Source organism: Somniosus microcephalus, unplaced genomic scaffold (genome assembly GCF_052327205.1).
Source record: "Somniosus microcephalus isolate GS21.2 unplaced genomic scaffold, FLI_Smic_1.0 scaffold1338, whole genome shotgun sequence".
Taxonomy (NCBI): domain Eukaryota; kingdom Metazoa; phylum Chordata; class Chondrichthyes; order Squaliformes; family Somniosidae; genus Somniosus; species Somniosus microcephalus.
In genome coordinates, this window is record NW_028226525.1 from 1 (window position 1) to 23865 (window position 23865).

The following is a 23865-nucleotide window of genomic DNA, read 5'->3' on the forward strand; positions in this document are numbered from 1 at the left end:
GAGTGAGACCGGGGGTTTAATCTGGTTTAATAGGGGAGTGAGACCGGGGGGTTTAATCTGGTTTAATAGGGGAGTGAGACCGGGGGTTAATCTGGTTTAATAGGGGAGTGAGACCGGGGGTTTAATCTGGTTTAATAGGGGAGTGAGACCGGGGGTTTAATCTGGTTTAATAGGGGAGTGAGACCGGGGGTTAATCTGGTTTAATAGGGGAGTGAGACCGGGGGGTTTAATCTGCTTTAATAGGGGAGTGAGACCGGGGGTTTAATCTGGTTTAATAGGGGAGTGAGACCGGGGGGTTTAATCTGGTTTAATAGGGGAGTGAGACCGGGGGTTTAATCTGGTTTAATAGGGGAGTGAGACCGGGGGTTTAATCTGGTTTAATAGGGGAGTGAGACCGGGGGTTTAATCTGGTTTAATAGGGGAGTGAGACCGGGGGTTTAATCTGGTTTAATAGGGGAGTGAGACCGGGGGTTTAATCTGGTTTAATAGGGGAGTGAGACCCGACAACCCACAGTTTCAACAAATGGTCTTTCTTCCAGACGGATTAGTGAAGAAACTGGAAGAACTGGAGAGAACGGCAGAGCTTTACAAAGGTAAGGGGGAGGGGCTCTGGGGCGGGGCAGGATCAAGGGGGGTGAACCCTGCTGGGTGGGGAGGAAGGGGGAGGATCGGGGGGGGAGGGGAGGATCGGGGGGAGGGGAGGATCGGGGGGAGGGGGAGGATCGGGGGAGGGGGAGGAGTTGTAGGAAAGCTGTGTGTTTTTGGGTGGCTGGTATATAAACCCGTCCTGTGTCTGATAAAACTGTCTTCCCTCTGGTGATGGTCTGAGCCCCCCACCCGCCAGCGTTTGTTCCCCCCCCCTCCCCCTAATTATGGAGCTCCCATTCACTGCCGCACTTTCCCTCACTGGTGGGGGGGATCACTGCCACGGGGGTTTCTTTCAGTTTCTTTAGAGGGAGGGGTGCGTAGCTTGGTGAGGGGTGCGAGGGGGAGGGGTGGGAGGGGGGTGAGGGGGAGGGGTGGGAGGGGGAGGGGGGGGAGGGGGGTGAGGGGGAGGGGTGCGAGGGGGGGAGAATTCGCGGGCGGGGGGATCTCTATTGGGTGACACGTGTTCACACAGACGGCTTCCTCTGACCTTCCCTTTCTGTCTGAATGAAATGCCCCGACGTGGGGCTTGGAACGGTCTGTGACTCCGGGCCCGAGGGTCACTCCGGCAATCCTGATCTCGGGGAGTCATTGGCCGGGAAACGGGGGTGCCGGGTGTGGGGGGGTGGGGGGCCGGGTGTGGGGGGGCCGGGTGTGGGGGGGCCGGGGGTGGGGGGGTGGGGGGCCCGGGGGTGGGGGGCCGGGTGTGAGGGGGCCGGGTGTGGGGGGGCTGGATGTTGGGGGGCCGGGGGTGAGGCGCTGGGTGTGGGTGGGCCGGGTGTGGGGCGCTGGCTGTAAGGGTGCTGGTTGCGGGGTGCTGGGTGGGTGCGGGGGCGCTGGGTGTGGGTGTGGGGGGGCCGGGTGTGGGGGTGGGGGGACCGGGTGCGGGGGGCGCTGGGTGTGGGGGGCCGGGTGTGGGTGTGGGGGGCCGGGTGTGGGGGTGGGGGGACCGGGTGCGGGGGCGCTGGGTGTGGGGGGCCGGGTGTGGGTGTGGGGGGCTGGGTGTGGGGGTGGGGGGACCGGGTGCGGGGGCGCTGGGTGTGGGGGGCCGGGTGTGGGGGGCCGGGTGTGGGGGTGGGGGGACCGGGTGCGGGGGCGCTGGGTGTGGGGGGACCGGGTGCGGGGGCGCTGGGTGTGGGGGGCCGGGTGTGGGGGGCCGGGTGTGGGGGTGGGGGGGACCGGGTGCGGGGGCGCTGGGTGTGGGGGGACCGGGTGCGGGGGCGCTGGGTGTGGGGGGCCGGGTGTGGGGGTGGGGGGACCGGGGGCGCTGGGTGTGGGGGGCCGGGTGTGGGGGTGGGGGGCCGGGTGTGGGTTTGGGGGGACCGGGGGCGCTGGGTGTGGGGGGCCGGGTGTGGGGGTGGGGGGCCAGGTGTGGGGGTGCTGGGTGTGTTGTGGCAGTGACTGGCACCAGGGTCAGTCCGAGCTGTAACAAGGGCCTGGTTCACCCTGTGCGGTGCCCACAGTCCGAAGGAGGGTTGGACCAAGCGGCCACTGTGCTGAGAGAGAGGGGGTGCTGGAAACTGTCAATGGAGGAAAATGCATGTTTATATATCTGTTTGAAATGGTAAACTATTTCCTACTTTGGAATGTGTGGCAGGACTGATGGAGCACACGAAGAGGCTGCTGAGGGCGTTCTTTGAGCTGTCACAGACACACCGAGGTAAATCCTTCCGTTGGTCATGTTTACAGGAGACTGGGGGATCAGAGACCAGGTCCGGATCAGCGCAATGCAGTGCACAGCACTCACTGGCAGCAAACAGGGTTCATTCCCCAGAGTCTGTGTGAGCAGGGAGTGCAGGAGCAACAATACACACAGGAAGAGGCCATTCAGCCCCTCGAGTTATTGTGATCTAGAATGCAAACTAAATGGTGCAATTGTAATGGGGGCAGAGGAACAGAGAGACCTGGGGGTGTATGAACACAAATCTTTGAAGGTGGCAGGACAAGCTGCGAAGGCTGTTAAAAAGCATATGTGATCCTTGGCTTTATTAATAGAGTAGAGTACAGAAGCAAGGAAATTCTGCTAAACCTTTATAAAACAGCGGTTCGGACTCAGCTTGGAGTATTGTGTCAAGGATGTCAAGGCCTTAGCCAGAATGCAGAGGAGATTTACTAGAATGGTACCGGGGATGAGGGACTTCAATTAGGTGGAGAGACTGGAGAAGCTGGAATGGTTCTCCTTAGAGCAGAGAAGGGGAGGGGAGATTTGGTAGAGGTGTTCAAAATCATGCAGGGTTTTGATCGAGTAAATAAGGGGAAACTGTTTCCTGTGGCAGGAGGGTCGGTAACCAGAGGACACAGGTTTAAGGTGATTGGCAAAAGAACCCGAGGGGAGATGAGGAGAATTGTTTTACGCAGCGATTTGTTGTGATCTGCAATGCGCTGCCTGAAAGGGCGGTGGAAGCAGATTCAATAATAACTTCAAAAGGGCATTGGATAAATACTCGAAGGGGAGTCATTTACAGGGCTATGGGGGAAAGTGCCGGGGAGTGGGACTGATTGGAGAGCGCTACCAAAGAGCCGGCACAGGCACGATGGGCCGAAGGGCCTCCTCCTGTGCCCTAAGATTTTCTGAGCACTTGCGCCAGTGGCGGACTTCGCGGGGGTGCCTGGTAGTGGGAGTTCTGCGCCGCTGCTGTCTGTGGGGCTGGGATTGTGAGCAGTGTTTTGATTTGTTTCAGTGTTTGGTGACGTGTTTTCTGTTATTGGGGTGAGGGAGCCCCAGCCTACTGCCAGTGAGGCTTTCGTGAAATTCGCAGAAGCTCATCGGAATATCGAGAAATTTGGCATCCGACTTCTGAAAACAGTGAAACCAGTAAGTCTCTGCACTCCTCTGGCACTGCGCCAGCACGCAGCTGGTAATAGGCTGGTTAAGGCAGTTTCAAGGAGGGAGAGGATAACGTGGATTCAGAGCAGCTAGTGAGCAAACTCGGAGAATCCATATTGAGTGGGTTCATGAAGGGCACAGATTTGATAAAGGCAAGTCATGTTTGACAAATCTAGTAGTCGAAGTGACCGATTGGATCAATAAGGGAATGCAGACGGCCTTTTGTGGACTTTCAGAAGGTTTTCGGCAAGATGTCTTGTTGGGACAATTCAGCCATATGGTATCAGGAAATAGAGAGAGTGGACCAGGGGCTGGAGGGAGGGCCGGTGGGCAGAGGGTGGACAGGAAACAAAGGACCGGTGGGCATTGCCCGGACTGGAGAAAGGTCCATCCTTGGGCCTGTGCTCAGGCCACTTTTGTTCTATAAATTAATGACTTGGACTTGGGGTGAATTACTGTCCTGGCACAGTGCCGTGTCCGCACTGGTTACTGTCCTGGCACAGTGCCGTGTCCGCACTGGTTACTGTCCTGGCACAGTGCCGTGTCCGCACTGGTTACTGTCCTGGCACAGTGCTGTGTCCGCACTGGTTACTGTCCTGGCACGGTGCCGTGTCCGCACTGGTTACTGTCCTGGCACAGTGCCGTGTCCGCACTGGTTACTGTCCTGGCACGGTGCCGTGTCCGCACTGGTTACTGTCCTGGCACAGTGCCGTGTCCGCACTGGTTACTGTCCTGGCACAGTGCCGTGTCCGCACTGGTTACTGTCCTGGCACGGTGCCGTGTCCGCACTGGTTACTGTCCTGGCACAGTGCCGGGTCCGCACTGGTTACTGTCCTGGCACAGTGCCGTGTCCGCACTGGTTACTGTCCTGGCACGGTGCCGTGTCCGCACTGGTTACTGTCCTGGCACAGTGCCGGGTCCGCACTGGTTACTGTCCAGGCACTGTGCCGGGTCCGCACTGGTTACTGTCCTGGCACAGTGCCGTGTCCGCACTGGTTACTGTCCTGGCACAGTGCCAGCTCCGCACTGGTTACTGTCCTGGCACAGTGCCGGGTCCGCACTGGTTACTATCCTGGCACAGTGCCGGGTCCGCACTGGTTACTGTCCTGGCACAGTGCCGTGTCCGCACTGGTTACTGTCCTGGCACAGTGCCGTGTCCGCACTGGTTACTGTCCTGGCACTGTGCCGGGTCCGCACTGGTTACTGTCCTGGCACAGTGCCGTGTCCGCACTGGTTACTGTCCTGGCACAGTGCCAGCTCCGCACTGGTTACTGTCCTGGCACAGTGCCGTGTCCGCACTGGTTACTGTCCTGGCACAGTGCCGTGTCCGCACTGGTTACTGTCCTGGCACGGTGCCGTGTCCGCACTGGTTACTGTCCTGGCACGGTGCCGTGTCCGCACTGGTTACTGTCCTGGCACGGTGCCGTGTCCGCACTGGTTACTGTCCTGGCACGGTGCCGTGTCCGCACTGGTTACTGTCCTGGCACGGTGCCGTGTCCGCACTGGTTACTGTCCTGGAACGGTGCCGTGTCCGCACTGGTTACTGTCCTGGCACAGTGCCGTACCCGCACTGGTTACTGTTCTGGCACAGTGCTAGCTCCGCACTGGTTACTGTCCTGGCACAGTGCCGGGTCCGCACTGGTTACTGTCCTGGCACAGTGCCGTGTCCGCACTGGTTACTGTCCTGGCACGGTGCCGTGTCCGCACTGGTTACTGTCCTGGCACGGTGCCATGTCCGCACTGGTTACTGTCCTGGCACAGTGCCGTGTCCGCACTGGTTACTGTCCTGGCACGGTGCCGTGTCCGCACTGGTTACTGTCCTGGCACAGTGCCCTGTCCGCACTAGTTACTGTCCTGGCACAGTGCCGTGTCCAGACTGGTTACTGTCCTGGCACAGTGCCGGGTCCGCACTGGTTACTGTCCTGGCACAGTGCCGGGTCTGCACTGGTTACTGTCCTGGCACAGTGCCGTACCCGCACTGGTTACTGTTCTGGCACAGTGCTAGCTCCGCACTGGTTACTGTCCTGGCACAGTGCCGGGTCCACACTGGTTACTATCCTGGCACAGTGCCGGCTCCGCACTGGTTACTGTCCTGGCACAGTGCCGGGTCCACACTGGTTACTATCCTGGCACGGTGCCGGCTCCGCACTGGTTACTGTCCAGGCACTGTGCCGGGTCCGGACTGGTTACTGTCCTGGCACGGTGCCGGCTCCGCACTGGTTACCGTCCTGGCACAGTGCCGTGTCCGCACTGGTTACTGTCCTGGCACAGTGCCGTGTCCGCACTGGTTACTGTCCTGGCACAGTGCCGGGTCCGCACTGGTTACTGTCCTGGCACAGTGCCGGGTCCACACTGGTTACTGTCCTGGCACAGTGCTGGGTCCGCGCTGGTTACTGTCCTGGCACAGTGCTGGGTCCGCGCTGGTTACTGTCCTGGCACAGTGCCGGCTCCGCACTGGTTACTGTCCTGGCACAGTGCCGGGTCCACACTGGTTACTGTCCTGGCACAGTGCCGGGTCCACACTGGTTACTGTCCTGGCACAGTGCTGGCTCCGCACTGGTTACTGTCCTGGCACAGTGCCATATCCGCACTGGTTACTGTCCTGGCACAGTGCCATACCTGCACTGGTTACCGTCCTGGCACAGTGCCGGGTCTGCACTGGTTACCGTCCTGGCACAGTGCCGGGTCCGCACTGGTTACCGTCCTGGCACAGTGCCTGGCCCGCACTGGTTACCGTTCTGGCACAGTGCCGGGCCCGCACTGGTTACTGTCCTGGCACAGTGCCATACCCGCACTGGTTACCGTCCTGGCACAGTGCCGGGTCCGTACTGGTTACCGTCCTGGCACAGTGCCGGGTCCGCACTGGTTACCGTCCTGGCACAGTGCCTGGCCCGCACTGGTTACCGTTCTGGCACAGTGCCGGGTCCACACTGGTTACTGTCCTGGCACAGTGCCGGGTCCACACTGGTTACTGTCCTGGCACAGTGCCGGCTCCGCACTGGTTACTGTCCTGGCACAGTGCCGGGTCCGCACTGGTTACTGTCCTGGCACAGTGCCATACCCGCACTGGTTACTGCCCTGGCACAGTGCCATACCCGCACTGGTTACCGTCCTGGCACAGTGCCGTGTCTGCACTGGTTACCGTCCTGGCACAGTGCCGGGTCCGCACTGGTTACCGTCCTGGCACAGTGCCTGGCCCGCACTGGTTACTGTTCTGGCACAGTGCCGGGCCCGCACTGGTTACTGTTCTGGCACAGTGCTAGCTCCGCACTGGTTACTGTCCTGGCACAGTGCCGGGTCCACACTGGTTACTATCCTGGCACAGTGCCGACTCCGCACTGGTTACCGTCCTGGCACAGTGCCGTGTCCGCACTGGTTACTGTCCTGGCACAGTGCCGTGTCCGCACTGGTTACTGTCCTGGCACAGTGCCGTGTCCGCACTGGTTACTGTCCTGGCACAGTGCCGGGTCCGCACTGGTTACTGTCCTGGCACAGTGCCGGGTCCACACTGGTTACTGTCCTGGCACAGTGCTGGGTCCGCGCTGGTTACTGTCCTGGCACAGTGCTGGGTCCGCGCTGGTTACTGTCCTGGCACAGTGCCGGCTCCGCACTGGTTACTGTCCTGGCACAGTGCCGGGTCCGCACTGGTTACTGTCCTGGCACAGTGCCGGGTCCACACTGGTTACTGTCCTGGCACAGTGCCGGGTCCACACTGGCTACTGGCCTGGCACAGTGCTGGCTCCGCACTGGTTACTGTCCTGGCACAGTGCCATACCTGCACTGGTTACCGTCCTGGCACAGTGCCGGGTCTGCACTGGTTACCGTCCTGGCACAGTGCCGGGTCCGCACTGGTTACCGTCCTGGCACAGTGCCTGGCCCGCACTGGTTACCGTTCTGGCACAGTGCCGGGCCCGCACTGGTTACTGTCCTGGCACAGTGCCATACCCGCACTGGTTACCGTCCTGGCACAGTGCCGGGTCCGTACTGGTTACCGTCCTGGCACAGTGCCGGGTCCGCACTGGTTACCGTCCTGGCACAGTGCCTGACCCGCACTGGTTACCGTTCTGGCACAGTGCCGGGTCCACACTGGTTACTGTCCTGGCACAGTGCCGGGTCCACACTGGTTACTGTCCTGGCACAGTGCCGGCTCCGCACTGGTTACTGTCCTGGCACAGTGCCGGGTCCGCACTGGTTACTGTCCTGGCACAGTGCCATACCCGCACTGGTTACTGTCCTGGCACAGTGCCATACCCGCACTGGTTACCGTCCTGGCACAGTGCCTGGCCCGCACTGGTTACCGTCCTGGCACAGTGCCGGGCCCGCATTGGTTACTGTCCTGGCACAGTGCCATACCCGCACTGGTTACCGTCCTGGCACAGTGCCGGGTCCGCACTGGTTACCGTCCTGGCACAGTGCCTGGCCCGCACTGGTTACCGTCCTGGCACAGTGCCGGGCCCGCACTGGTTACCGTCCTGGCACAGTGCCTGGCCCGACATGGTTACCGTCCTGGCACAGTGCCGGGCCCGCACTGGTTACCGTCCTGGCACAGTGCCGGGCCCGCACTGGTTACCGTCCTGGCACAGTGCCGGGTCCACACTGGTTACTGTCCTGGCACAGTGCCGGGTCCGCACTGGTTACCGTCCTGGCACAGTGCCGGCTCCGCACTGGTTACTGTCCTGGCACAGTGCCTGGCCCGCACTGGTTACTGTCCTGACACAGTGCCGGGTCCGCACTGGTTACCGTCCTGGCACAGTGCCGTACCCGCACTGGTTACCGTCCTGGCACAGTGCCGTACCCGCACTGGTTACCGTCCTGGCACAGTGCCGGGTCCGCACTGGTTACCGTCCTGGCACAGTGCCGTACCCGCACTGGTTACCGTCCTGGCACAGTGCCTGGCCCGACATGGTTACCGTCCTGGCACAGTGCCGGGTCCGCACTGGTTACCGTCCTGGCACAGTGCCGTACCCGACATGGTTACCGTCCTGGCACAGTGCCGGGTCCGCACTGGTTACCGTCCTGGCACAGTGCCGGGTCCGCACTGGTTACCGTCCTGGCACAGTGCCGTACCCGACATGGTTACCGTCCTGGCACAGTGCCGGGTCCGCACTGGTTACTGTCCTGGCACAGTGCCGGGTCCGCACTGGTTACCGTCCTGGCACAGTGCCGGGTCCGCACTGGTTACCGTCCTGGCACAGTGCCTGGCCCGCACTGGTTACCGTCCTGGCACAGTGCTGGGTCCGCACTGGTTACTGTCCTGGCACAGTGCCGTACCCGCACTGGTTACCGTGCTGGCACAGTGCCGGGTCCGCACTGGTTACTGTCCTGGCACAGTGCCATACCCGCACTGGTTACCGTCCTGGCACAGTGCCGGGTCCACACTGGTTACCGTCCTGGCACAGTGCCGGGTCCGCACTGGTTACTGTCCTGGCACAGTGCCGGGCCCGCACTGGTTACCGTCCTGGCACAGTGCCGGGCCCGCACTGGTTACCGTCCTGGTGCTTTCCTGTGTCACAGGAGACTTTATTTGATGTGATTCTTCCCCTGCTGTGTGACCCTGTCACGCACTGTCAGTCATTAGGATGAAGAAGTGAAATCCGGGGATCGTTTAGTGCCGAGGAATGATGTATCTTTGCTGCAGATTCCTTTTGATACTGAGCGTGTGAGCTGTGTTCTCTCTCACTGAGTAACGACTGATTTCTGGATTTGCAGATGCTGAGTGACCTGAACACCTATCTTAATAAGGCCATTCCTGACACCAAGCTCACAATCAAAAAATACCTCGATGTCAAGTTTGAATATTTGGTACGTTCTCTGTGACCTCTTCTTTCGATAGTGCACCCTGACCCTGATCCTGACCCCCACCTGACCCTGATCCTGACCCCCACCTGACCCTGATCCTGACCCCCTCCTGACCCCCCACCTGACCCTGATCCTGACCCCCCACCTGACCCTGACCCTGATCTTGACCCCAGCTGACCCTGATCCTGACCCCTCACCTGACCCTGATCTTGACCCCAGCTGACCCTGATCATGACCCCAGCTGATCCTGACCCCCCACCTGACCCTGATCTTCACCCCAGCTGACCCTGATCCTGACCCCCACCTGACCCTGACCCCCCACCTGACCCTGATCCTGACCCCCCACCTGACCCTGATCATGACCCCAGCTGACCCTGATCCTGACCCCCCACCTGACCCTGATCTTGACCCCTGCTGACCTTGATCCTGACCCCCCCCACCTGACCCTGATCTTGACCCCAGCTGACCCTGATCCTGACCCCTCACCTGACCCTGATCTTGACCCCAGCTGACCCTGATCCTGACCCCAGCTGACCCTGATCCTGACCCCCCACCTGACCCTGATCTTCACCCCAGCTGACCCTGATCCTGACCCCCACCTGACCCTGACCCCCCACCTGACCCTGATCCTGACCCCCCACCTGACCCTGATCATGACCCCAGCTGACCCTGATCCTGAACCCCCACCTGACCCTGATCTTGACCCCTGCTGACCTTGATCCTGACCCCCCCCACCTGACCCTGATCTTGACCCCAGCTGACCCTGATCCTGACCCCCCACCTGACCCTGATCTTGACCCCAGCTGACCCTGATCCTGACCCCAGCTGATCCTGACCCCCCAGCTGACCCTGATCTTGACCCCAGCTGATCCTGACCCTGATCTTGACCCCAGCTGACCCTGATCCTGACCCCAGCTGACCCTGATCCTGACCCCCAGCTGACCCTGTACTTCACCGGTTTTAAACTTTTTACAAAATGAGTTTTTAGGGTGATATTTTGTGACCTAGGTTTTGTAAAGTATTTATGTTGAAGCATGGTTCTCAGTTGACCAATTTCTTCTGTTTTGGTTAATGTTTCCGATTGGCTTCAAGACTCGCTATCAGTCCTTAGCACCGGTTTAAATCCAGGACTGAGGCCCACGTTGTCTCCCATAGTCAGCCCTAGGAGAGGGCCCAGTGTCGAGGCCTGTAATGGTGCAAGATCTTTGGAGAATTGGCGGACTCAGTCCTCTGAAAACAACGAGGCTTTGGACACCAGCTTGTCCTCCAGAGCTCTGAGCTCTGGTCAAAGCAGGAATGGCAGAAGGGTCAACAGCCTCTGCCTCGAAAGAAACCACCAATCCCAGCAAGGGAGGAATTAGTGAACACTCGGACATGGGCCAATCAGGGACAGTCCCCACGGTCTGTGAGGGGCAGGTTGTGGTTGGCTAATTTAATTCCATTTTTTGATTGGAGAACAATACACAGATGAAGGGACTGTGGCAGATTTTCAGAAGGTACATTCTCACATAGAATCTTACAGCACAGAAGAAGGTCATTCGGCCCATTGTCCCTGTGCCGGTAGCCAATGTTCCCTCTTATTTCTTTTCACGCGCGGTCCCTTTCGCTGCGCGGCCCATTCAAATTTTCACGCATGCATTTTTTCCATTGATGAGCTGGTGGGCGGCCTGCGCGGGAACTCCAGACCACTGTGCGGCCACGCAGCTTAGCGGGATGGTTGGATCTCAAACAAGCGTGCTAAGCTTGAATAAAGGAGACTATGAAGGTATGAGAGCGGAATTGAGTCGAGTGGACTGGGAAAATAGATTAAAGGGTAAGACGATACATGATCAGTGGTGTACATTTAAGGAGTTATTTTACAACTTCCAAAAAATATATATTCCACTGAGAAGAAAAGGGTGTAAAAGAAAAGACAGCCATCCGTGGCTAAGTAAAGAAATTAAGGATAGTATTCAACTAAAAACAAGGGCGTATAAGGTAGCTAAATCTAGTGGGAGGATAGAGGATTGGGAAAACTTTAAAAGACAGCAAAAAATAACAAAAAGATTGATTAAGAAAGGGAAGATAGATTATGAAAGTAAATTAGCAAAAAATATAAAAACAGATAGTAAGAGTTTTTATAGTTATATAAAAAGAAAAAGGGGGTGGCTAAAGTAAATGTTGGTCCCTTAGAGGATGAGACCGGGAAATTAATGGTGAGAAATATGGAGATGGCAAAAACACTGAATGAATATTTTATATCAGTCTTTACAGCAGAGGACACTAAGAATATCCCAACACTGGACAAACAGGTGGCTATAGGGGGGGAGGAGCTAAACACGATCAAAATCACTAAGGAAGTGGTACTCGGTAAAATAATGTGACTCAAGTCTTTCTATCACCTAGGCTGTTTGGATCGGAATGGGATGCTTGTGGCAGGTACTAGGAACGAGCTGCTGCTCTCTCCCTGACTCGGTCTCTCTCTTGTTTCTTGCAGTCGTATTGCTTGAAGGTGAAAGAAATGGATGATGAAGAATACAGCTGCATAGTGAGTGATTGCTGGCTGGTCTGACACCCTTTGGTGCTGGCTGGGCTGACTTGTTGCGAGCCGCTGATGTTACAGAGGGTCATGATGTATATGGAGCTGATCGGAGTTCAGAATGTGAATGGGCTGCGATACTGGCAACAACATTAATGTACAGTGTATAAAGCTGTGGCCCACCTAGAGCAGGACACACTGTACACTCAGGGCCAGAGGCAACATGAAAGGTCCGCTCAGGGGGGAGGGGCCTCTGTCACACTGGGGGGAGGGGCCTCTGTCACACTGGGGGGAGGGGCCTCTGTCACACTGGGGGGAGGGGCCTCTGTCACAGTGGGGGGAGGGGCCTCGGTCACACTGGGGGGAGGGGCCTCTGTCACACTGGGGGGAGGGGCCTCTGTCACACTGGGGGGAGGGGCCTCTGTCATACGGGGGAGGTGCCTCTGTCATACGGGGGAGGTGCCTCTGTCACACTGGGGGAGGGGCCTCAGTCACTGGGGGAGGGGCCTCAGTCACACTGCAGGGAGGGGCCACTGACACTGGGGGAGCGGCCTCTGTCACAGGGGAAGGGGCCTCTCACTGGGCGTGGCCTCTCACTAGGGGAGGGGCCTCTTTCACTGGGGGCGGGGCCTCTGTCACTGGGGGATGGGCCTCTGTCACTGGGGGGAGGGGCCTCTGTCACACTGGGGGAGGGGCCTCTGTCACTGGGGGAGGGGCCTCTGTCACTGGGGGAGGGGCCTCTGTCACAATGGGGAGCGGCCTCTGTCACACTGGGGGAGGGGCCTCTGTCACACTGTGGGGTCTCTGTCACGGTGGGGGAGGGGCCTCACTGGGGGAGGGCCTTTGTCACACTGGGGGAGGGGCCTCTGTCACAATGGGGCGGGGCCTCACAATGGGGAGGGGCCTCTGTAACACTGGGGGAGGGGCCTCTAACACTGGGGGAGGGGCCTCTGTCACACGGTGGGGGAGGGGCCTCTGTCACACTGGGGGAGGGGCCTCTCACAATGGGGAGGGGCCTCTGTCACACTGTGGGGGAGGGGCCTCTGTCTCTGTGGGGTTGGGCCTCTCACACGGTGGGGGAGGGGCCTCTGTCACTGGGGGAGGGGCCTCTGTCACACTGGGGGGAGGTCACACTGGGGGAGGGGCCTCTGTCACACTGGGGGGAGGTCACACTGGGGGAGGGGCCTCTGTCACACGGGGAGGGGCCTCTGTCACTGTGGGGAGGTCAAACTGGGGGAGGGGCCTCTGTCACGGTGGGGGGGGGCCTCTGTCACTGGGGGGAGGGGCCTCTGGCACTGGGGGGAGGGGCCTCTGTCACTGGGGGAGGGGCCTCTGTCACACGGGGAGGGGCCTCTGTCACACTGGGGGGAGGGGCCTCTGTCATACGGGGAGGTGCCTCTGTCACACTGGGGGAGGGGCCTCTGTCACACTGGGGGAGAGGCTTCTGTCACACGGGGGAGGGGCCTCTGTCACACTGGGGGAGCGGCCTCAGTCACACTGCAGGGAGGGGCCTCTGTCACAGGGGAAGGGGCCTCTCACTGGGTGTGGCCTCTCACTAGGGGAGGGGCCTCTTTCACTGGGGGTGGGGCCTCTGTCACTGGGGGGAGGGGCCTCTGTCACACTGGGGGAGGGGCCTCTGTCACAATGGGGCGGGGCCTCACAATGGGGAGGGGCCTCTGTCACTGGGGGAGGGGCCTCTGTCACTGGGGGAGGGGCCTCTCACAATGGGGAGGGGCCTCTATCACACTGTGGGGGAGGGGCCTCTGTCTCACTGTGGGGTTGGGCCTCTGTCACGGTGGGGGAGGGGCCTCTGTCACTGGGGGAGGGGCCTCTGTCACACTGGGGGGAGGTCACACTGGGGGAGGGGCCTCTGTCACACGATGGGGGAGGGGCCTCTGTCACTGGGGGGAGGTCACACTGGGGGAGGGGCCTCTGTCACGGTGGGGGAGGGGCCTCTGTCACTGGGGGAGGGGCCTCTGTCACACTGGGGGGAGGTCACACTGGGGGAGGGGCCTCTGTCACAATGCGGCGGGACCTCTGTCACAATGGGGCGGGACCTCTGTCACTGGGGGAGGGGCCTCTGTCACAATGGGGAGGGACCTCTGTCACACTGGGGGAGGGGCCTCTGTCACACGGGGGGAGGGGCCTCTCACACTGGGGGGGAGGTCACACTGGGGGAGGGGCCTCTGTCACAATGGGGAGGGGCCTCTGGCACAATGGGGAGGGGCCTCTGGCACAATGGGGAGGGGCCTCTGCCACAATGGGGAGGGGCCTCTGGCACAATGGGGAGGGGCCTCTGGCACAATGGGGAGGGGCCTCTGGCACAATGGGGAGGGGCCTCTGGCACAATGGGGAGGGGCCTCTGGCACAATGGGGAGGGGCCTCTGGCACAATGGGGAGGGGCCTCTGGCACAATGGGGAGGAGCCTCTGGCACAATGGGGAGGGGCCTCTGGCACAATGGGGAGGGGCCTCTGTCACAATGGGGAGGGGCCTCTGTCACAATGGGGAGGGGCCACTGTCACAATGGGGAGGGGCCACTGTCACAATGGGGAGGGGCCTCTGTCACAATGGGGAGGGGCCTCTGTCACAATGGGGAGGGGCCTCTGTCACAATGGGGGACGGGCCTCTGTCACACTGTGGGGGAGGGGCCTCTGTCGGACTAGTGGAGGGGCCTCTGTCAGTTGGGGAGGGGCCTCTGTCACACTGGGGGAGGAGCCTCTGTCACTGGGGGAGGGACTTCTGTCACACTGGGGGGAGGGGCCTCTGTCACACGGGGGAGGGGCCTCTGTCACACGGGGGAGGGGCCTCTGTCACACGGGAGGAGGGGCCTCTGTCACACTGGGGGGAGGGGCTCTGACACTGGGGGAGGGGCCTCTGTCACACTGGGGGAGGGGCTCTGACACTGGGGGCGGGGCCTCACGGGGGGCGGCTCTGACACTGGGGGAGGGGCTTCTGTCACTGGGGGTGGGGCTTCTGTCACTGGGGGAGGGGCTTCTGTCACGGGGGGAGGGGCTTCTGTCACACTGGGGGGAGGGGCCTCTCTCACAGGGGGAGGGGCTCTGACACTGGGCGTGTTGTGGGAGGGGTCTCTGATATATTAGTGCGCTGGTTCCCCCTCTGCCCGTTTTGAACCTGAGCTGGTGCTGCAGAGGTTTTGTCTGAATTGCTGTTGATACGATGTGTTGGAGCGTTGAAACTGTCTCTGCTGGTTGCCCCTCCCCAGGCTCTGCAGGAGCCGCTATACCGAGTTGGCACCGGAAACTATGAGTATCGTTTGATCCTCCGCTGCCGCCAGGAGGCCCGAGCGCGCTTCGCCAAGATGAGGAAGGATGTGCTGGAAAAAATTGAACTTTTGGACCAAAAGCATGGTTAGTTTCAACTTGCTGGGATTACACTGCTCAGTGTCTCTTGGTTTTGGCAACTTTGTACTTCCCAGGTCAGGTAAGTTCTCCCGGGTCGGGGGGTCGGTGGGGGGTCGGTCAGGGGGTTGGTGCCAGGTCAGGTCAGGGGGTCGGTGCCGGGTCGGAGGGTCGGTGCCGGGTCGGTGCCGGGACGGGGGGGTCGGTGCCGGGACGGGCGGGTCGCTGCCAGGTCGGGGGGTCGGTGCCGGGTCGGGTGTGATTCTCTCGGGTCTTTTACGACAGGTATAGTGGAGGATGGAAGTAATGGTATCAGCTGTGGCTCAGTGGGCAGCACCCTCTCGCCTCGGAGTCAGAAGGTTGTGGGTTCACGTCCCACTCCAGAGACTTGAGCACAAAAATCTAGGCCGACACTCCGGTGCAGTGCTGAGGGAGTGCTGCACTGTCGGAGGTGCCGCCTTTCAGATGAGATGTTAAACTGCGCTCTCGGGTGGACATAAAAGATCCCAGTTCACTATTTCGAAGAGGAGCAGGGGAGTTCTCCCCGGTGTCCTGGCCAATATTTATCCCTCAATCAACATAACAAAAACAGATTATCTGGTCATTATCACATTGCTGTTTGTGGGAGCTTGCTGTGCGAAAATTGGCTGCCGTGTTTCCCAGATTACAACAGTGACTGCACTTCAAAAGTGTCATTGGCTGTAAAGTGCGTTGCCGTGTCCTTAGGTCACGAAAGGCGCTGGAGAAATCCTAGTCTTTAATCAAATTCAAGAAACTGCAGCAACAGCCCTTCAAGGATGACTTATTCAGAGAGAGTTTGGGTTAGAGTAAGCTCACGCGGATAGATGTGGAGGAGTTGCACAATGTTCAGGACTACTTCCTGGAACTGTGTATGATTAGTCCAGCACAGAAAGAGGCCGTGCTGGATCCAGGTCTTGGAGCCAAGTAGGGAATGGAAGGGTAAGGGAGCAACTAGGAAACAGCGACCATAACATAATTAGGTTTGATATAAAATTGAATAGAAAGAGCAGTCAAAGTGCGGGTAGTGACTGGAACAAGCCCATCTCGGTGAGGTAAATAGGGAACTGGCCCAGAGACAGTGCATGAACAACAGGAAACGTTCAATCAGGAGGTGATTCGTTATCGACCAGACCCATTCCCACAGGAAGTAGAGGGAGGACAGCAATGACTGCAGCTCCGTCGAAGAACAGAGAAATTAACATAAGGATGAAAATGAGCTGTGACAAATTTGGGGCTTTTAGTGCAAAAGAAACGACATAGTCTCCCTCCAATCCCGGGCTGTCCCTATCCCCAGCCTCCAATCCCAGGCTGTCCCTATCCCCAGCCTCCAATCCCGGGCTGTCCCTATCCCCAGCCTCCAATCCCGGGCTGTCTCTATCCCCAGCCTCCAATCCCGGGCTGTCCCGATGCCCAGCCTCCAATCCCAGGCTGTCCCTATCCCCAGCCTCCAATCCCAGGCTGTCCCTATCCCCAGCCTCCAATCCCGGGCTGTCTCTATCCCCAGCCTCCAATCCCGGGCTGTCCCTATGCCCAGCCTCCAATCCCAGGCTGTCCCTATCCCCAGCCTCCAATCCCAGGCTGTCCCTATCCCTAGCCTCCAATCCCGGGCTGTCTCTATCCCCAGCCTCCAATCCCGGGCTGTCTCTATCTCCAGCCTCCAATCCCGGGCTGTCCCTATCCACAGCCTCCAATCCCGGGCTGTCTCTATCTCCAGCCTCCAATCCCGGGCTGTCCCTATCCCCAGCCTCCAATCCCGGGCTGTCTCTATCCCAGCCTCCAATCCCGGGCTGTCCCTATCCCCAGCCTCCAATCCCGGGCTGTCCCTATCCCCAGCCTCCAATCCTGTTCCATATACCCTCCCTTCAGTCTCTACACCCTCCCTTCAGTCTCTACACTCTCCCTTCAGTCTCTACACTCTCCCTTCAGTCTCTACACTCACCCTTCAGTCTCTACACTCGCCCTTCAGTCTCTACACTCACCCTTCAGTCTCTACACTCTCCCTTCAGTCTCTACACTCTCCCTTCAGTCTCTACACTCACCCTTCAGTCTCTACACTCTCCCTTCAGTCTCTACACTCACCCATCAGTCTCTACACTCACCCTTCAGTCTCTACACTCACCCTTCAGTCTCTACACTCTCCCTTCAGTCTCTACACTCACCCTTCAGTCTCTACACTCACCCTTCAGTCTCTACACTCTCCCTTCAGTCTCTACACTCACCCTTCAGTCTCTACACTCTCCCTTCAGTCTCTACACTCTCCCTTCAGTCACTACACCCTCCCTTCAGTCTCTACACTCACCCTTCAGTCTCTACACTCACCCTTCAGTCTCTGCACTCACCCTTCAGTCTCTACACTCTCCCTTCAGTCTCCACACTCTCCCTTCAGTCTCTACACTCTCCCTTCAGTCTCTACACTCACCCTTCAGTCTCTACACTCTCCCTTCAGTCTCTACACTCACCCTTCAGTCTCTACACTCACCCTTCAGTCTCTACACTCTCCCTTCAGTCTCTACACTCACCCTTCAGTCTCTACACTCTCCCTTCAGTCACTACACTCTCCCTTCAGTCTCTACACTCTCCCTTCAGTCTCTACACTCTCCCTTCAGTCACTACACCCTCCCTTCAGTCTCTACACTCACCCTTCAGTCTCTACACTCTCCCTTCAGTCTCTACACTCTCCCTTCAGTCACTACACCCTCCCTTCAGTCTCTACACTCTCCCTTCAGTCACTACACCCTCCCTTCAGTCTCTACACTCACCCTTCAGTCTCTACACTCGCCCTTCAGTCTCTACACTCGCCCTTCAGTCTCTACACTCTCCCTTCAGTCTCTACGCTCACCCTTCAGTCTCTACACTCACCCTTCAGTCTCTACACTCGCCCTTCAGTCTCTACACTCACCCTTCAGTCTCTACACTCTCCCTTCAGTCTCTACACTCACCCTTCAGTCACTACACCCTCCCTTCAGTCTCTACACTCTCCCTTCAGTCTCTACACCCTCCCTTCAGTCTCTACACTCACCCTTCAGTCTCTACACTCACCCTTCAGTCTCTACACTCTCCCTTCAGTCTCTACACTCACCCTTCAGTCTCTACACTCTCCCTTCAGTCTCTACACTCACCCTTCAGTCTCTACACTCTCCCTTCAGTCTCTACACTCACCCTTCAGTCTCTACACCCTCCCTTCAGTCTCTACACTCTCCCTTCAGTCTCTACACCCTCCCTTCAGTCTCTACACTCACCCTTCAGTCTCTACACTCTCCCTTCAGTCTCTACACTCTCCCTTCAGTCACTACACCCTCCCTTCAGTCTCTACACTCACCCTTCAGTCTCTACACTCGCCCTTCAGTCTCTACACTCGCCCTTCAGTCTCTACACTCACCCTTCAGTCACTACACCCTCCCTTCAGTCTCTACACTCTCCCTTCAGTCTCTACACCCTCCCTTCAGTCTCTACACTCACCCTTCAGTCTCTACACTCTCCCTTCAGTCTCTACACTCACCCTTCAGTCACTACACCCTCCCTTCAGTCTCTACACTCTCCCTTCAGTCTCTACACCCTCCCTTCAGTCTCTACACTCTCCCTTCAGTCACTACACCCTCCCTTCAGTCTCTACACTCACCCTTCAGTCTCTACACTCACCCTTCAGTCTCTACACTCACCCTTCAGTCTCTACACTCACCCTTCAGTCTCTACACTCACCCTTCAGTCTCTACACTCACCCTTCAGTCTCTACACCCACCCTTCAGTCTCTACACTCTCCCTTCAGTCTCGACACTCTCCCTTCAGTCTCTACACTCTCCCTTCAGTCTCTACACTCTCCCTTCAGTCTCTACACTCACACTTCAGTCTCTACACTCTCCCTTCAGTCTCTACACTCGCCCTTCAGTCTCTACACTCGCCCTTCAGTCTCGACACTCTCCCTTCAGTCTCGACACTCTCCCTTCAGTCTCGACACTCTCCCTTCAGTCTCTACACTCACCCTTCAGTCTCTACACTCACCCTTCAGTCTCTACACTCACCCTTCAGTCTCTACACTCACACTTCAGTCTCTACACTCGCCCTTCAGTCTCTACACTCTCCCTTAAGTCTCTACACTCTCACTTCAATCTCTACACTCACCCTTCAGTCTCTACACTCTCCCTTCAGTCTCTACACTCACCCTTCAGTCTCTACACTCTCCCTTCAGTCTCTACACTCTCCCTTCAGTCTCTACACTCACCCTTCAGTCTCTACACTCACCCTTCAGTCTCTACACTCTCCCTTCAGTCTCTACACTCACCCTTCAGTCTCTACACTCTCCCTTCAGTCTCTACACTCTCCCTTCAGTCTCTACACTCTCCCTTCAGTCTCGACACTCGCCCTTCAGTCTCTACACTCTCCCTTCAGTCTCTACACTCTCACTTCAATCTCTACACTCACCCTTCAGTCTCTACACTCTCCCTTCAGTCTCTACACTCACCCTTCAGTCTCTACACTCTCCCTTCAGTCTCTACACTCACCCTTCAGTCTCTACACTCTCCCTTCAGTCTCTACACTCTCCCTTCAGTCTCTACACTCACCCTTCAGTCTCTACACTCACACTTCAGTCTCTACACTCTCCCTTCAGTCTCTACACTCTCCCTTCAGTCTCTACACTCTCCCTTCAGTCTCTACACTCACCCTTCAGTCTCTGCACTCTCCCTTCAGTCTCTACACTCTCCCTTCAGTCTCTACACTCACCCTTCAGTCTCTACACTCACCCTTCAGTCTCTACACTCACCCTTCAGTCTCTACACTCTCCCTTCAGTCTCTACACTCTCCCTTCAGTCTCTACACTCTCCCTTCAGTCTCTACACTCACCCTTCAGTCTCTACACTCACCCTTCAGTCTCTACACCCTCCCTTCAGTCTCTACACTCTCCCTTCAGTCTCTACACTCTCCCTTCAGTCTCTACACTCTCCCTTCAGTCTCTACACTCACCCTTCAGTCTCTACACTCTCCCTTCAGTCTCTACACTCTCCCTTCAGTCTCTACACTCACCCTTCAGTCTCTACACTCACCCTTCAGTCTCTACACTCACCCTTCAGTCTCTACACTCACCCTTCAGTCTCTACACTCTCCCTTCAGTCTCTACACTCTCCCTTCAGTCTCTACACTCACCCTTCAGTCTCTACACTCACCCTTCAGTCTCTACACTCACCCTTCAGTCTCTACACTCTCCCTTCAGTCTCTACACTCTCCCTTCAGTCTCTACACTCTCCCTTCAGTCTCTACACTCTCCCTTCAGTCTCTACACTCTCCCTTCAGTCTCTACACTCACCCTTCAGTCTCTACACTCTCCCTTCAGTCTCTACACTCACCCTTCAGTCTCTACACTCTCCCTTCAGTCTCTACACTCACCCTTCAGTCTCTACACTCTCCCTTCAGTCTCTACACTCTCCCTTCAGTCTCTACACTCACCCTTCAGTCTCTACACTCACCCTTCAGTCTCTACACTCACCCTTCAGTCTCTACACTCTCCCTTCAGTCTCTACACTCACCCTTCAGTCTCTACACTCTCCCTTCAGTCTCTACACTCGCCCTTCAGTCTCTACACTCTCCCTTCAGTCTCTACACTCACCCTTCAGTCTCTACACTCACCCTTCAGTCTCTACACTCACCCTTCAGTCTCTACACTCTCCCTTCAGTCTCTACACTCTCCCTTCAGTCTCTACACTCTCCCTTCAGTCTCTACACTCTCCCTTCAGTCTCTACACTCTCCCTTCAGTCTCTACACTCACCCTTCAGTCTCTACACTCACCCTTCAGTCTCTACACCCTCCCTTCAGTCTCTACACTCTCCCTTCAGTCTCTACACTCACCCTTCAGTCTCTACACTCACCCTTCAGTCTCTACACTCTCCCTTCAGTCTCTACACTCACCCTTCAGTCTCTACACTCACCCTTCAGTCTCTACACTCACCCTTCAGTCTCTACACTCACCCTTCAGTCTCTACACTCTCCCTTCAGTCTCTACACTCGCCCTTCAGTCTCTACACTCACCCTTCAGTCTCTACACTCACCGTTCAGTCTCTACACTCACACTTCAGTCTCTACACTCTCCCTTCAGTCTCTACACTCTCCCTTCAGTCTCTACACTCACCCTTCAGTCTCTACACCCTCCCTTCAGTCTCTACACTCTCCCTTCAGTCTCTACACTCACCCTTCAGTCTCTACACTCTCCCTTCAGTCTCTACACTCTCCCTTCAGTCTCTACACTCACCCTTCAGTCTCTACACTCACCCTTCAGTCTCTACACTCACACTTCAGTCTCTACACTCGCCCTTCAGTCTCTACACTCACCCTTCAGTCTCTACACTCACCCTTCAGTCTCTACACTCACCCTTCAGTCTCTACACTCACCCTTCAGTCTCTACACTCTCCCTTCAGTCTCTACACTCTCCCTTCAGTCTCTACACTCACCCTTCAGTCTCTACACTCACCCTTCAGTCTCTACACTCTCCCTTCAGTCTCTACACTCTCCCTTCAGTCTCTACACTCACCCTTCAGCCTCTACACTCTCCCTTCAGTCTCTACACACCCTTCAGTCTCTACACTCTCCCTTCAGTCTCTACACTCTCCCTTCAGTCTCTACACTCACCCTTCAGTCTCTACACTCACCCTTCAGTCTCTACACTCACCCTTCAGTCTCTACACTCTCCCTTCAGTCTCTACACTCACCCTTCAGTCTCTACACTCTCCCTTCAGTCTCTACACACCCTTCAGTCTCTACACTCTCCCTTCAGTCTCTACACACCCTTCAGTCTCTACACTCTCCCTTCAGTCTCTACACTCTCCCTTCAGTCTCTACACTCACCCTTCAGTCTCTACACTCTCCCTTCAGTCTCTACACACCCTTCAGTCTCTACACTCACCCTTCAGTCTCTACACTCACCCTTCAGTCTCTACACTCTCCCTTCAGTCTCTACACTCTCCCTTCAGTCTCTACACTCACCCTTCAGTCTCTACACTCACCCTTCAGTCTCTACACTCTCCCTTCAGTCTCTACACTCTCCCTTCAGTCTCTACACTCTCCCTTCAGTCTCTACACTCACCCTTCAGTCTCTACACTCTCCCTTCAGTCTCTACACTCACCCTTCAGTCTCTACACTCTCCCTTCAGTCTCTACACTCACCCTTCAGTCTCTACACTCTCCCTTCAGTCTCTACACTCTCCCTTCAGTCTCTACACTCACCCTTCAGTCTCTACACTCTCCCTTCAGTCTCTACACTCTCCCTTCAGTCTCTACACTCACCCTTCAGTCTCTACACTCACCCTTCAGTCTCTACACTCTCCCTTCAGTCTCTACACTCACCCTTCAGTCTCTACACTCTCCCTTCAGTCTCTACACTCACCCTTCAGTCTCTACACTCTCCCTTCAGTCTCTACACTCTCCCTTCAGTCTCTACACTCACCCTTCAGTCTCTACACTCACCCTTCAGTCTCTACACTCTCCCATCAGTCTCTACACTCACCCTTCAGTCTCTACACTCTCCCTTCAGTCTCTACACTCTCCCTTCAGTCTCTACACTCACCCTTCAGTCTCTACACTCTCCCTTCAGTCTCTACACCCTCCCTTCAGTCTCTACACTCACCCTTCAGTCTCTACACTCACCCTTCAGTCTCTACACTCACCCTTCAGTCTCTACACTCTCCCTTCAGTCTCTACACTCACCCTTCAGTCTCTACACTCTCCCTTCAGTCTCTACACTCAGCCATCAGTCTCTACACTCTCCCTTCAGTCTCTACACTCTCCCTTCAGTCTCTACACTCTCCCTTCAGTCTCTACACTCACCCTTCAGTCTCTACACTCACCCTTCAGTCTCTACACTCACCCTTCAGTCTCTACACTCTCCCTTCAGTCTCTACACTCTCCCTTCAGTCTCTGCACTCACCCTTCAGTCTCTACACTCACCCTTCAGTCTCTACACTCACCCTTCAGTCTCTACACTCTCCCTTCAGTCTCTACACTCTCCCTTCAGTCTCTACACTCTCCCTTCAGTCTCTACACTCTCCCTTCAGTCTCTACACTCACCCTTCAGTCTCTACACTCTCCCTTCAGTCTCCACACTCTCCCTTCAGTCTCTACACTCACCCTTCAGTCTCTACACTCTCCCTTCAGTCTCTACACTCTCCCTTCAGTCTCTACACTCACCCTTCAGTCTCTACACTCTCCCTTCAGTCTCTACACTCTCCCTTCAGTCTCTACACTCTCCCTTCAGTCTCTACACTCACCCTTCAGTCTCTACACTCTCCCTTCAGTCTCCACACTCTCCCTTCAGTCTCTACACTCACCCTTCAGTCTCTACACTCTCCCTTCAGTCTCTACACTCTCCCTTCAGTCTCTACACTCACCCTTCAGTCTCTACACTCGCCCTTCAGTCTCTACACTCTCCCTTCAGTCTCTACACTCACCCTTCAGTCTCTACACTCTCCCTTCAGTCTCTACACTCACCCTTCAGTCTCTACACTCACCCTTCAGTCTCTACACTCTCCCTTCAGTCTCTACACTCACCCTTCAGTCTCTACACTCTCCCTTCAGTCTCTACACTCTCCCTTCAGTCTCTACACTCACCCTTCAGTCTCTACACTCTCCCTTCAGTCTCTACACTCACCCTTCAGTCTCTACACTCTCCCTTCAGTCTCCACACTCTCCCTTCAGTCTCTACACTCACCCTT

General features: G+C 57.2%; 1 protein-coding gene across 1 annotated transcript in view; it reads left to right on the forward strand.

Moving 5' to 3' along the window:
• Positions 1 to 508: 508 nt before the first annotated feature.
• Positions 509 to 23865, forward strand: part of pick1 (protein interacting with prkca 1) — a 29096-nt gene continuing 5739 nt past the window's right edge. The window contains exons 1-6 of the mRNA XM_085981137.1: positions 509 to 593; positions 2243 to 2305; positions 3327 to 3460; positions 9182 to 9274; positions 11748 to 11798; positions 15014 to 15158. Of these exons, the coding sequence (XP_085837263.1) occupies positions 524 to 593; positions 2243 to 2305; positions 3327 to 3460; positions 9182 to 9274; positions 11748 to 11798; positions 15014 to 15158 (556 nt within the window). The 5' untranslated portion in view covers positions 509 to 523. The remainder of the gene's footprint in view (positions 594 to 2242; positions 2306 to 3326; positions 3461 to 9181; positions 9275 to 11747; positions 11799 to 15013; positions 15159 to 23865) is intronic.